Source organism: Sturnira hondurensis, unplaced genomic scaffold, assembly GCF_014824575.4.
Source record: "Sturnira hondurensis isolate 20B ecotype Veracruz unplaced genomic scaffold, ASM1482457v3 Scaffold0004998, whole genome shotgun sequence".
Taxonomy (NCBI): domain Eukaryota; kingdom Metazoa; phylum Chordata; class Mammalia; order Chiroptera; family Phyllostomidae; genus Sturnira; species Sturnira hondurensis.
The window spans coordinates 8,594,358-8,608,588 of record NW_028077629.1 but is presented as its reverse complement, the minus strand read 5'-3'; the positions used below and the strand labels follow the sequence as shown (position 1 = coordinate 8,608,588).

The window sequence follows — 14,231 nt, the reverse complement described above, 5'->3', positions numbered from 1 at the left end:
AACCACAAGTGCTTTTTAGGGAAAATTTGCCTCTGCAAGCTGGAGGAAGTGTGGGTGTGCTGGAGTCCTGGTGACACCTTGTGATGTCAGTCACCCCAGCCTGAGGATGATTGGCTACGAAGTGCTGCAGCAGAGTTTAAATCCCTGTCCCATCAGAGAAGCGTTCAGAACATCAACAGAAGAGTGTTTTGTGGGGCACAGATTTCCCCTGTGAGAAGTTCAGCCTGATTGTTGAGACTTTGGGGACAAGTCTTTGTGAACTGAAGACGGTAAGACATTTTCATGTTTTAATTTTTTATAAATGACTTCAGCTGTGTTGTTTGGAAATATTAAATATGCATACATGTTGAGAGGCATGCCATGTGGAGAGAGAAGGGGAGAATAGTGCCTTGGGTAAAAATGATTCTCATTTTGTGCCTGTTATTTATGCCACAGTAAATAGTGACATTAAAAAGACATGTCAAACCAGGTGTTTTTCCTATGAGTACTTTAATTAGCTGTCTGCATAGTACTTTTGAAAAAGAATGTTTACACAATAAGGGACAGATGAAAAGTCATTTTGAAGTTTAGTTTTAATTAACAAAACAAATGAAACTTACACATTTAGGTTTCATGGATATACTGAGGTTCATGGCCTACGAGATGTTGTGAAAGAATCTAAAGCAGATCGGCAGGACTTTCAAAATATGGCCTTTTAAACTAAAGACCAGCAACCAGTAATATTCATTATGGACTGAGTAGTTGAAATGCTAAGACCATGGAAATAAAGCAAGGGTGTGATAATTATAATGTTTCTGTATTGTTTAACTGGGTATTTTTGAGAATGGGATACCTTGCGTGTAGTCAGAATTAGGTAGATATTGACTGCAACTGTCTTTTTAAAACATTTGCTAGTGTAGCCCTGGCTGGTGTGGCTCAGTGGATTGGGCTCTACTGGCCTTTGAACTAAAAGGTCACTGGTTCGATTCCAGTGACATGTGCCTGGGTTGTGGGCTGCTCTGGGCCCTCAGCTGAGGGGAGTGTGAGAGGCAACCAACTGATGTTTCTGTCCCTCTCTTTCTCCCTCTCTCTAAAATCAGATAATAAAATATAAAAAAAATTTCTAGTGTAGAAAATTTAGATGTATACATACTCTTATCCATATGTATTTTTATTTGCTGTATTTATTCTGCTTCATCTTTGTCAGAAATGTCTGCCCTTCATGACAGAAAGCGGGAGCTGTGATCAAGCAGTCATTTTGTGTGATGTGTAGAAGATCCCACATGTTGTAGCAACACTCCTTGCAACCTGTCTTTTTCAGGAACAATAACCTCTGGTGAACCATACTTTCTGTTTAACTGAGGACCGAATAGACTATCCTGCTTTGATATGGTTGGTTACAACAAGTGAACAGTTTTCTAAAGGACATTAGTCAGTCTACTTACCAACCCCACAATGGTGATGCGGACAAATGTGCCTCAGATACCTAGAGGCCTTCCAAATTTATATTTAATTTTGAGATACTTAGGAGTTATTTTACTGTGGTTGAAGGCATATGACATGGTATTGATTGCAACTGACTTCAAGACGATTACAATGAGAAAGATTGGAAATTTTTATTGACTTATTTAGTTCTCTGAATTCCTAATAGAATTAGCTTCCTGACCAAATTGCACTTTATTTTCAAAGAGTAATAACCAAACAAATTCCAGCTAATGGATGTTCTGGTTAGTTGGGTTCTGGGTTGTTTTACTTCAAGACTGCCTTATCGTTATTACATACTGTTGTACACTCAGCACCTAGAACAGTGTCTGGCACAAAGGATGTTCTCCATAAATATTTGTTGACTGCCAATGACTGGATAAATTCTTTATTAGTGTCACTAATGACAACCACACTAAGTAAAAAATAAGCAAATTAAGTGTGTTAATTGAGCTCTGGAAAAATAATTCATAAGAGTTGAATGTCTCTAATACATAAACTGCCTTCCAAATAGATGGAACTCAAATTGAGGTTGTTTGTTTCCTTTCATTCCATATTTTTATGGTAGAATGGCAGGGTGTATGATGCAGAAATGACATTTACCAGTCACTTAAGAAATATGTGAGGTTCTGGGTCCTTATCTTTCAGGCTTGTAGCTATTTTGCTAATTATTATTCAGAATAGGACAACTCCATATCTGTTTCCAGTCTTTTTAGGGTGGTTTCTAAAAAGCTTATAAAAGTTTAGAGCTCTCATTTGGAAATACACTTCACAGAAGAGTAATTTTTCTTCTATGAAAAATACTAATTAAAAAATTTAGCATAGGTTTAAGATCTGACTTTCCTTAATGCCTGATGGCAGACTATATTCTTTGGGAGGCAATGTCAGCTCTCTCAGGATCCTAGGCTGTATTTTATTCTGGTTTATCAGACGTCCATTTGGGAAGTTACTACTCTAGGTCAGGGTGCTCAATGTTATTTCTAGAAGTATGAGTATGTTAGTACATCTTCCTTATGTTTCATGATATTCCATTTCTAAGAAACAGGAACACTGGAAATATACACTTTCTTTGTGAGAAACACAGTATTCATTGGTGTAGAGCATCTCCTAATTGTTTGGAGGTGGGTATTTGGATAAGAGAAAAGCAATAGAAAACACAGGAGAGCTCAGTGTTCACTGGCCTTTTATCAAAGCTAGAATATTTGCCAGTTTTCAGGGCACTATGAGATGACCACCCTTTTCAAATTTCACTTTGGAAATTAAAATGGTGAGCAGCTTAATTTTCATTTGACCTCTGAAGCCAAAACCATTGGCATGCAGTTATTTTGAGAGTATCATGTTGGGGTGAAACTTTCCTCTCCTTAAGAAATAAACCTAAGAACTTTAGAAAATTGTTTTGATTGTGGGAGCTAAAGGGAAGTGTAGAGGAGGAAATACCTACCCTCTTTGGGTCTTTTGTTGGGCGGAAGAATTAAACTGATTAACATAGATTAACAAAAGAAAAGCATACAAGTTTTATTAAAAGTTTTACATGCACAAGGAAACCTTAAAAAGAGGATGAAGACCTGAAGAAGTGACCAGAGCAGAAAGATAGTATGTTTTTAGACAAAGCAACAATACCTTTGTGAAGAAGTGATAAGAAAAGGGTTGAGGGCTATGGGCAGTAAATTGTGTAGAATTGACTGAGAAGATAATGGTTAGTTTGACAAGAGTTGTTTGGAGGGAATTCTCTCAGCCTTGATTCTCATCTCTGGTGATAAGAATGCTTTCTGTGCCCTGGCTAGTGTTGCTCAGTGGATAGGGCCAGCCTGCAAACTAAAAGGTCACTGGTTTGATTCCCAGTCAGGGCACATGCCTGGGTTGTGGGTCAGGTCCCTGGTTGGGGGCACTCAAGAGGCAACTGAATGATATTTCTCTCCCTCTCTTTTTCCCTCCCTTCCCCTCTCTGTAAAAATAAGTATATAAAAACTATTTTAAAAGAAAAATGCCTTCTCTCCTTGTGGTACAGAAAAGACACCTCTCACCTGGGAATCTCATCTCCTGTTTTTAGGAAGAAAAAGGAGGGTCAGTGTGCCCTTCTTGCATCTGCTGTTTCTCAAGAGCCTTCAGCTTAAAATAAGTTTCAAGTCAAAGAGAAATATTTTGGGATGAGACATTCTGGTTTCCCTCAGAAGTGATATCTTGTTGAATTAGGCTTGTTTTAGGTGCAGTCAAGCATTTTCATGTTTTTTTCTGTTGATATTAGGCAAAAAATTTGAAAAAACTAAATAATATCAAAATGCGAGTACTAATATGAACCCTACTGAATTAGAATAAAGGAAATGGCATGTGCCAAGAATGGCAGTGTTGAAAAGGGATAGTGTTCACGATACAAAATGAGCACCTTTGTCAGACCATTTGAGCTGCATGAAAGCAGAAATGAACACACTCAGCCTCCTTATCTTAGCATTTCTATTGTTTTGAATCAATTTAAAAATAAGATTAAACGACTTCGGAAGCCCAATATTTCAGACTTTTAGCATATTCAGACATTATTAGCAGTGTGTGCTTATTTCTCAGATCAAGGGTTAAAATCACTGTGAGTACCTTAAAAAAAAAACCTTCATGCCTCTTCCCACCTCCAATGGACTGATTTGTTGCTCCGCAGTGGGATTTCTGCATTAGTATGTCTTTAAATCTCCCCAGAGGAAACTAATAGACAGCCAGAATCTCTGGTTTAGATCTTTTGTCACTAGTGTGGTGTGTATTTAATGTTAAAACAGAAAACAAATGGACAATCGTGAAGTCTGCAATAAACTTGAAGGATTTTTTGCAAAACATATGAAGTACAGCTGACCATTCTGTTAAGGCAGCCACAGGGCTTACTAGCTCAGGGCAGATTATTTTCCATTTAAATCATTTTAATAACTCTTTACATTAGCATCTAGTACATTTATTTTTAAATATAGTATGAATTGTTTCTCAAGTTACCAGTTTTTGAGGTGTGAAATGAAGCCTCCCTCCAGGAGAATGCAGTTTCACTTGGCCTCTGTCTGACCAGGACGCACTAGTGCACCCAAACCTCTAATCCTCTGAGAGCCTTCAGTACTGGGAATGACACTTAAAAGAAGTTAGCCTTGTCATGTAGAATGTGTGGCTCAATGCCTCGCAGTAGATATGAAGAACTTTCTAGAGCTGTAATGTGAAGCCTGCCATAGTGCATTTTTTTGCATATTAAAAAATGCAAAACCAGTGTATTTTCTCTGGACATTATTGTGAGGTTATCCATGTGACCGCCAAGCCACTTTGTGTGTGTATGTGAAGACAAATGCCCACTGGATATCAGAGGTGTATGCATAACTGTAGCTCTTTGGGGGGATATATTTTCAAAGTTGCTGTGCCACACCAAGCTGCATTATGAAAGTGAAATTTCTAGTCAGAAATTTCTCTATTCCTTTTTCTTTACTATTTCCTCTGTTTATCAGACTTCATGTTAATGAAGAAGTGTTTATAGAGCTCCTCACTGAAAAGTTTTCAATTTATCTCTTAGGGGTATGATTTATTTTAAACAGCTTTGTTTTAATATAATTCACATATATACTTTACCTATTTAAAGTATATAGTTTAATAGTTTTTAATATATTAAAATTGTACAGAATTGTGCAACCTTGACCAAAATCAATTCCAGAACAATTTTTATTACCATCATTCACCCCTTAGCTGTTACATCCAGCTCGTCATCTCCCCCAGACCTGGGCAAATACTTATTTCATTTCTGTCTCTATAGATTTGTCTATTTGGACATTTCATAGAAATGGGATTCTACAATATGTGGGCTTTTGTGTCTGGCTTCTTTCACTCAGTATAATGTTTTCAAGTCTCCTTTGCTTTGTAGTATGTATCAGAACTTCATTTCTTTCTCTGACTGAATAAGATTCCATTGTATGAGTACAATATATTTTATTTTTCCATTTATCAGTTGATGGACATTTGGATGAGCTTTTTTTTTTCAACAGGGAGAAACTGTTAAAAAGTTGAAGCTCCTGTATTTCTGTAGCATGGAGAAAAGTATGTTCTTCGTTACAGGTGGAGGTGTCACACCCGGCTATGAAGACCACTATCCTGCTTATGTTCCTTTGGGGGTTGTCCTGTGCTCTTCCCGTAAGTATCAGGACAAGGAGACATGGGGGGAAAAACCTCTTACACCTAAAACTTTACAATTTTCATTGTCTGTGAACCAAAGTGGCTGTGTATGTTCCAGTTAGATGAAAATAGTAGTTTCTCAGGTAGCTGTTTTCTTTAAAATATAATTTCACTTATTCCTTGTTCTGTTCTGTTGTGATTCATATAGTCTTGAATCTTGTATTTCTTTCTCAAAAGCAGTGGTTGTCAAAGTGTCCTCCTCAGAGCAGCAGCAGCAGCAGCAGTAGTAGCATCTAGGTGAATTCACATTCACCTAGAATGTGAATCCTTGGGTCCTACCTCAGACCTCTGGAGCCAGACTCTCTGGGGTGGGGCACAGCAATCTCTATTTTAACATGTCCCCAGGTGATTCTGATGCTTGCTAGAATTTCACTACCGCTGCTCCTAATTTAAGTAAAGTGTTAATAGCTGCTGCCTGGGAAATTTCTCTGTGGGCTTGCTCTGTGGGCTAACCATGTGTACTAAATTTTCTAGGTAGCCAGGTATCAAAATACTGAATCCGAGAGCTCTGAAGAATGGAAGGTGAGCAGAAATAAAAATTTTTGAAATACTTTTATTGTAATACATTATTAGTATAACCAAGTTATCTCCAGTGCAAATGCTGAAACTTCTAATAATTTAATAAATATATAACTTAGGACATAGGTGGTAAGAGCTATAATTTCTAGTTCATATAAGAAAATTTAGTTCATATACTACTTCAACTCCTACTTACTAGGATAATTTGGTGAGGAAGCTTTTTCTTCTTTAGCTTTATTTTCATAATGGATGCATGTAGTAGTACAAGGAGATGGATGATAATGAACCAAGACTGCCCTTGGAGGATTAGGTCTACAAATATGTTGTACCAGATGTCTGGGTAAGCAGCAGGTCAAGTCCTGGAAAAATTAAGTGTGTTAATTAACACACTTAACACACTTAACAATTAACAATTGTTAAGGTGAGAAAAGGTGCTCAATTAACACACTTAAGGTGAGAAAAGAATGAAAAATGAGAGGATACTAGAGTCTTTGGAATGGTAGCTAATGTTAGTCGAGTGTTGACTCTGAGTAACCTGAGAGTTATTAACTCTCAATACCTCAAGAACCCTCGCCAGACATGGTTCTGTGTGCTTTATATGTATTTACTTTCTCAATCTTCACAACACTCCAATAGACTAGGGGTCGTATTTTATTCTCATTTTACAAATGGGATCCTGAGACATAAAGAGTAACCTAGTCTGTCTGGGCTGTAAGGTTAATAAGTGTTAGAACTAGACTTTGAACCAGGTCACTCTGGCTCCACAATTCACCTTCTGTACCGGGGTGTTCTGTCCCTCTGAGGAAGGCACCAGGTCTAGGAAGTCAGTAGGCTCTTAAGACTAAAACTACAAGTAAGGGTTGAAATCTTATGCTAAGTAAGAGTGTTGTGTTCATTGGCTTGTTTCCTGCTGCATTATACAGCTTGGGCGCAATGCCATCAATGGCAGGGGGATAATGACAGAGGCCTGAGATGGGTTGCTGCTCCTGCCTGAAGCTGGAAAGGACTGTGCAGGATTTCCTACTAGAACTTGCCTCAAAGATGTCCTTAGGCTAGATCATTTAAAAGCAGCCACTACAGATTCTTTTGCTCTTTCAACCAGAGACTCTAAAACTACCAAAAACATGCTGTGTTCTCAAGCCTAGACTTGGCATGAGAAAAATACCAATGTCTTGCTCCCTTCCACCCCTTAATTCCAAATGATAACTGACTGGAGTGAAGTCTGTCATTGTGCCTGCCTGCAGTGTCTGTCACAGGGCAAAGGCTTAAAGTGCTTATACAGTAGCTCCTTCTTCTGAAGAGATATCTCCAGCCCAGCACTCCAGAGAAGCTTGTTGAAAACCTGATAACTGATAGCAGCTCCTCCCTGCTGAACTTTGCACCTTGGGTCTCCACACCCATCTCTCAGCAGCTTCCAGCCAAAGGAGACTTTGGGATTTTGCCTTGCTCAAGGGGATGGAGGAGACTAGATGAGGAAAGGGCACCAGAGGTGGCTCAGACACTTTTTGAGTTTTTATAAGATTAAAGAAAGTGAAATAAATCAGCCCTGGCTGGTGTGGCTCAGTGGATTGAGCACTGGCCTGCAGACCGAAAGTTCACTGGTTCAGTTCCCAGTTTAGGGCACATGCCTAGGTTTTAGGCCAGGTCCTGGGTTGGGGGCATGACAGAGGCAACCAATCACTGTTTCTCTCACCCATCATGGTTCTCTCCCTTTGTCTCCCTCCTTTCCCCTCTCTCTAAAAATAAATACATAAAACCTAAAAAATAAAAAAGAAGGTGAAATAAATCAGAACTATAAGTAATTAAATTTTAGGTTTATAATATGTGTTTTATTTTGGTGACCTATGTGACCCAAGAAAGGCTTAACAAATTTCTGTAGTCAGTTTTGTTTACTATTGAATTTTATAAAGTGGATGTTCTCAAATTGGATCATTGCTTTAGTTTAAGTCATATTGAATAGTTCCTAATATACCTCCATAGGCTGTCACTGATTTCAAACTCACAGAAACCCTGTGGAGTAAGCAGACTGGTTGCTAATACCATAATTTATGAATAAGAAACTGATATGGCACTGGTGGAGTGAATTGTCCAAATTCACATACAGTACAACCATAGCAATTTACCTGAGACTCATAGTTTTCCTGAGACACATCAATTTCAGCACTAACACCAAAATGTTCATTTTCAGGATTAATACTGAAACCAATGAGCTAATTGAGACTTAAGTCTATCTAGGTCCTGAGTTCCCATGCTGTTTTTCCTATCTTATGTTTCTTCTAGGTTGTATGGATACTGAGTTTCAAACAAAGTTAATTTTTCTCTAAGTGAAGAGTTAGAAACACAGAGATTTTCCAGGTCTTTTATAGCATAATATTTTTTTCAGGCCATTAGTCATCTCACGTTCATTTTTAAGTTATTTCATTATAATATGTCATTATTACTCATGTAAATTCAAAACATACAGGGTCTGGCACAAATAGCACCCCTTTTTATTAAAGTCATAAGCATATAATTCTTTTTTTTTCATACAACCCTTTATTAACCAATGATTTATTTGATTGCCTTGGAAAAGTATAAATGGAATCCTAGATCCTAAATCTTATAACAAAATGACCTTCTCCTTATTTATTTACTTATTTCATTTCATTTAATTTGATGGCAGAACATGTTAATGAAACTGTATTTATTTTATTTGAAATTACAGTTCATATTCAATATTATTTGAATAATAATATTGTATCAGTTTCAGTATCAGGTATCAGTTTCAGGCATAAGGTACAGGGAATAAGATGCATAAGCATGTAATTCTGTAACATAACAATGTCACACTCAAGCACACCAGATGACATTTTAGGTAAAATGTTCAAATTAAAATTACAAATTATTACACCCGTATTGTTATCCTACTAACCACACTAAAGCAGGCATTACTTCTGCTGTACCCTGTATATCAAGAAACTTTTAAAAATAATCCAAAGTTATTCTAAATATTTTCAATGACATGCTTCATCTGTGAAGGAGTAACTCATTTTCCTTCCTTTTTTACAGGGTCATTTGGCTCAGACACAAACACCACCTTTGGTAACTATCTCATTTATTTGTTGTTATAAACACCTCATGAAGTAACTTTACCTCTCTTCTCATCAACTTAGGCTATTAAGAAAGTAGTAAACCCAAACTATAAGCAATTAATGTGTATCATATTTTTTCCCCTTCTCAGAAGTTACTGAACAACATTTGTTTTTCCTTTTAGGAGAGTAGTGAGTCATCAGAAGAAAGTAAAGTTAGCTCAGAGGAACAGGTAATTAAACAGAACTTTCTTAACTTTTCAGACTATTTAGGAACTGAAGGAAATAATGTTAGATTAAATTACCTGGCAACTGTTCTAAATATAACATTTTCTAACTATTGGTTATGCTGACTAAATAGTCACCCAAAATAAGAAGGGGAAAATGAGTGGGAAAATTCAGATGTGGACACGCTATTCATTCCATATTTGTCACTAGGGCCAGATTATAGACATTGTGGCCATAAATGTCTCTCTAGTTAAAATGAATACACACACACACACACACACACACACAATGGTCATAGACTACTAGTACTACAAGCAGTAGTTCACTCACCAGTCTGAAATGTTGCTTATGTTGCTTTTACAATTAGAGCAGTTCAGATCAGACAGACATGGCGTGAAGTGCCTGTGGGGCCTAGAGCCCTCCTGCATGTTAAGGATCCTGGTGAGGAGAGAATAGGGAGAACCCCGAGGAAACCTGAATGAAGCAGCAGCTTTAGTAATGACTGTCTCTTTAAAATAGTCTCATCTGTAGTCCTGGGATTGAGAAAAGCTGATTTAGCTTATATCCCTATAATAAAAACCTGTCTTTCTTTCTTCTTTTTTTTCTTCCTCCTCATTCTTCTTCATTTCTCTAAGAGTAAATGTCATTACGTTTTTAGTTCTATCATTTTTTGACTGAAATGAACCTGTGGGGCTCCAGAGATTCCGGGAACCAGGTTTTACTCTGACCATGGGTTTTGACCCATGTTGCATTCTATACTTGACCACAGTTGGAAGATAAATTATTAGATTTTGTACGACTATTTACTAAAGGTTTGTCAGAGGAACAGTCTAGAAATTTATAACTGTAGAACTTGGAAAGTGCCCTTTTCTGTAGATGTGGTAATTTATTACCTCAGCGTTCTCTGAGCTCAGATGAGGGTAACAGTCTGGGCACAGAGGGTGCTGTTGGTGCTGACTGAGGTATGGAAAGCTCAACAGACACTGAGTGTCAGCAGATCAGTGTGAACTAGCGATGGAAAGAGAGCTCCACGTTCTGTGCTCCTCAGACATTGGTCAGTGGGAACATGTAGAAAAAGAAAAAATTGCCAAGAATGTTCTTGTTATAGCATATGAGAAAGAAAGCAGATTTTCCAGAGCACAGTGATGATGACTCACTGTACTTCCTTGTCTGTGGAGAGCATCCCATTGTTTTACTTATTAGGATAATTTGTCTGAGTTCACAGAACTAAGATGCCTTGGTAGTCACACTAGCTGCACTCTTCTACCTGGGCATTTCAGGAGAAGCTCTCTGCCCAGGAAAATAGGAATAAGTATGGTTTGGGTGAGATATATATCAATACCTTATTGCAATATTTTTTACTTTCATTTTAGCTAAAGGTTTCATTCTCCTGCCCTAATACATCTCCCCTACTCCCTGAATTGATTAGAAAAAAGTATTTGGGTCAGTTTTAAACCACTTGGTATTTTTAAAAACTCTGTTTAAACCAAACAATTTGATAAGTGAATATTATAAACCAACTCTTTAATTTTAAAAAAAAACTCTGAGCGTTTCCTTTAAGGAATCATTCTTATAGTATGTTTTCATAAAAGTGATTCAAGAAAGCTTTTCGAGAATTTTTACAGCATGAGTGAATTTTGCTTACAAAAAAATGGAATGACTTGAGTTCCAATTTCTCTTCTTTCCCTTTTAACCTCTGGCAGAGATGTTATTGAGCAATAAAACTGGCCATGGTTTAAGTGAGAGACATAGGAAGAAGAAAGCAGAAAGAATGTAGATTGATATTAGATAAATGCACCCTCTATATCACCTCCTGGCGTACTGACCATGTCTTTTACCTCAAACTCCAGGTAAATGAAGACCCCAGTGACAGCGCTAAATCAGAGGAAGGCCTGGGCCTTGGTGATCATTGGTATGTTCATAGACCAGCTGGTGGCCTCTCTAGGCATGCAGGAAAAGAAGGAGATGATAAAGATGATGATGAAGATGACAGTGGAGATGACACCTTTGGTGATGATGATAATGGCCCAGGACCTGAAGAAACACAAGGAGGGAATTCCAGACTCAGAAGTGATGAAGACTCGGCGGACACCACACAATCCAGGGAAGATAGTGCCTCTCAAGTGCAAGACAATGCTGGAGGAACCACCAGTGAGAGTAGGGATCTCGACGATGAGGACAAAGGGAATAGCAGACTTGAGGGAGGTGACTCCACTCAAGAGAGTGAGAGTGAGGAGCACTGGGTTGGAGGTGGCAGTGAGGGAGACAGTAGCCCTGGGGATGGCTCTGAGTTTGATAATGAAGGCATGCAGAGTGATGATCCAGACACCATCAGGAGTGAGAGGAGCCACTCCAGAATGAACAGTGCCAGTGTCAAGTCAATAGAATCAAATGGGAATAGTGACAAGCACGTAAGCACTCAGGATTCAGGTGAGAGTCAATCCATGGAGAATCCTGGTAGGAAATTTTTCAAGAAGTCCCGCATATCTGTGGAAGATGACACAGATGATCTTGACAATAGCAACACAATGGAAGAAGCCAAGAGTGACTCCACAGAAAATACTAACTCCAAAGAAACTGGCCTCAGACAATCCAGAGAAAACAGCAAGAGGGAATCTCAAGAACACAGTGAGGAGAATCAGTCTCAGAATGACAGTCAAAATGCACAAGACCCCAGTAGTGAGTCTAGTCAAGAGGTTGACCTGCCATCTCAAGAAACCAGTAGTGAGTCTCAGGAAGAGGTAATGAATAAGTCTAGGGGTGACAACCCAGATAATACCTCCAGTCACTCAGAGGAAGGTCAGGAAGACAGTGACACCAGTGAAGAGGAGAGCTTGAGTAAACCCTCCAGTTCAGAAAGCAAATCCAGAGAGGAGCAAGCTGACAGTGAATCCAATGAGAGCCTCAAATACTCGGAAGAAAGCTCAGAGTCCACTGAAGATGAAAACAGCTCCAGCCAGGAGGGCCTCCAGTCTGACAGTGCCTCTTCAGAGAGCCAGAGTGATGAAAGCCGGTCGGAGCCAGACAGCCAGTCTGAGGAAGATGATGGCAGTGATTCTGAGGACAGCAGCAAGTCACAAGAAGATAGCATCTCTACTGAGAGTGATTCAAGCAGTGAGGAAGATGGCCAGTCAAAAACCACTGAGATAGAAAGCAGAAAACTAACAGTTGATGCTTATCACAACAAACCCATTGGGGATCAAGATGACAATGACTGCCAAGATGGCTATTAGCATCAGCCTTTCTAAAAAGTGGCTCTCAGGCAAAGGAGTCTTGGAGGTTGGGGAGTAGGGAACGAATTATAACTATAACTTATTGATGTTTTTTTTTTTTTATCAGAAGACTAACCGAAGGCCATTTCTTTCTGAAAGGAAATGTTGGACATTATATTTGTTTCTAGGGTATCACCAGCCAGAGAGGTTTAAACATGTGGAGTGACACCAGAACACACTCAGTGAAACTGGAAGTGAGGAAAGATGTGCATTGTAGCTTCACAGCTGAAATAGTTCCTAACTCATGAACCTAACAAACAGTTATTGAAATTCTATTATGTACCAGGCACTGTGCTAGGTGCTATGGACAACAAGAAGCTTAAGGCTTGTTTCTTGCTCCTGAGGAGCTTAGAGAGGGATAAATAAAGCTAAAAAGGCAAAGAGGAATACATATGAGAGAAAGAAGTACTACTGCAATCCCATGTGGTAGGTGCTATAACAAGTATGAACAAAATACAGAGCGTAGAATAGGGAACAAGCCTTGTCTTGGAGAATCGGGGAGGGGAGGGATTCACAGCAGAGAAGACACTGGAGTCAGACCATTTCGTAGGATTTCTTCACTGAAGATGAAAGAATTCATTTATTCTTGAGATAAACCATAGTAAATCCCATATGGTTGAATGTTTACTTTGTGAAAGTCCTTTCAAGTTATGAACCAGTGTGAGATGTTTGGCTAAACAAAACTTTTTTTTTTCAACTAATTTATCATTTTTGACATTTTCTGTGGAACCTCTGTGAGCACCACCTCATTGACTACTGGTGGTGATGTCAAGGGTTGGATGGGGAGATGGGAGAAGAAAATTCCTCTTTAAAGAGATAACTGTTAGCTTTATTTTTTTCTAAAATCAGTCTATGTGCAATGCTAGAAAAACTGTTCTCTGAGTCCTTTACATATGTTGCACATAACAAAATTGTATATATAAAACTCAATTGATTTTTGCCCAATACCTTTTGAAATGTTACCTCAACATAGAATATTTGTTTTATAATAAAGACAACAATATACCAACGTGTGTGCCTATTTTTTATAGTGATTGTATTAGGATATATTTATATTAAGCAGTCTTCCTTTAGAGCATCACGAAATAGTTTATTAGCTTTCTTCCATTCAAATGAAACATTTTCTTAAGTTATTCTTTAAAGTTTAATTGTATATATAATTCAGATAGCATTTTGATAAAATTACTTTCCCTTTTGCTTATGACGTGTCACTGAATAAGGAAATGAAGAAAACAAATTCTCAACTTTTTTTTATGAGGCTGCAGCAAAAGGTTGCAGTGTTTGAATTTAACATTACTTCTTGCTGGTCTCTTAGATTTGTCTTTTGTGTAAACTTTGGGAACTAAAACCATTCCTTATATTTTTATTTCTTTGGAGGAACCTACTTCACCTCAGTACTTCTGCTTCACAGGTGTGCTTTCGCCCACATTTCTACCTAGAGTACATTAGAATTCCTCTGCAAATTTATTGAGAGAATTAAGATTTCCTAACCTTGAACCTG

At 38.2% G+C, this 14,231-nt stretch overlaps 1 protein-coding gene across 2 annotated transcripts; it reads left to right on the top strand.

Annotated features, from left to right (window-relative positions):
* Window positions 1–202: 202 nt before the first annotated feature.
* On the top strand, window positions 203–13,626 carry DMP1 (dentin matrix acidic phosphoprotein 1). 2 transcript variants are annotated; one of them, XM_037046144.1, is made up of 6 exons: window positions 203–269; window positions 5,527–5,601; window positions 6,118–6,165; window positions 9,211–9,243; window positions 9,416–9,463; window positions 11,309–13,626. In XM_037046144.1, exons 2-6 carry the CDS (start codon window positions 5,548–5,550, stop codon window positions 12,689–12,691), a joined length of 1,566 nt encoding a protein of 521 aa, XP_036902039.1. In that variant the 5' UTR covers window positions 203–269; window positions 5,527–5,547; the 3' UTR covers window positions 12,692–13,626. The 2 variants fall into 2 exon arrangements, with proteins under 2 accessions (XP_036902039.1, XP_036902038.1); XM_037046143.1 differs by lacking the exons at window positions 9,211–9,243; window positions 9,416–9,463.
* Window positions 13,627–14,231: the final 605 nt, after the last annotated feature.

Bases quoted from the DNA above. Each gene is read 5' to 3' on its own strand.
- DMP1 (XM_037046144.1), top strand. From the start codon at position 5,548: ATGAAGACCACTATCCTGCTTATGTTCCTTTGGGGGTTGTCCTGTGCT. The intron at 5,602-6,117 runs GTAAGTATCAGG...TAAATTTTCTAG, and splicing joins GGTTGTCCTGTGCTCTTCCC to GTAGCCAGGTATCAAAATAC. The intron at 9,244-9,415 runs GTAACTATCTCA...TTTTCCTTTTAG, and splicing joins AGACACAAACACCACCTTTG to GAGAGTAGTGAGTCATCAGA.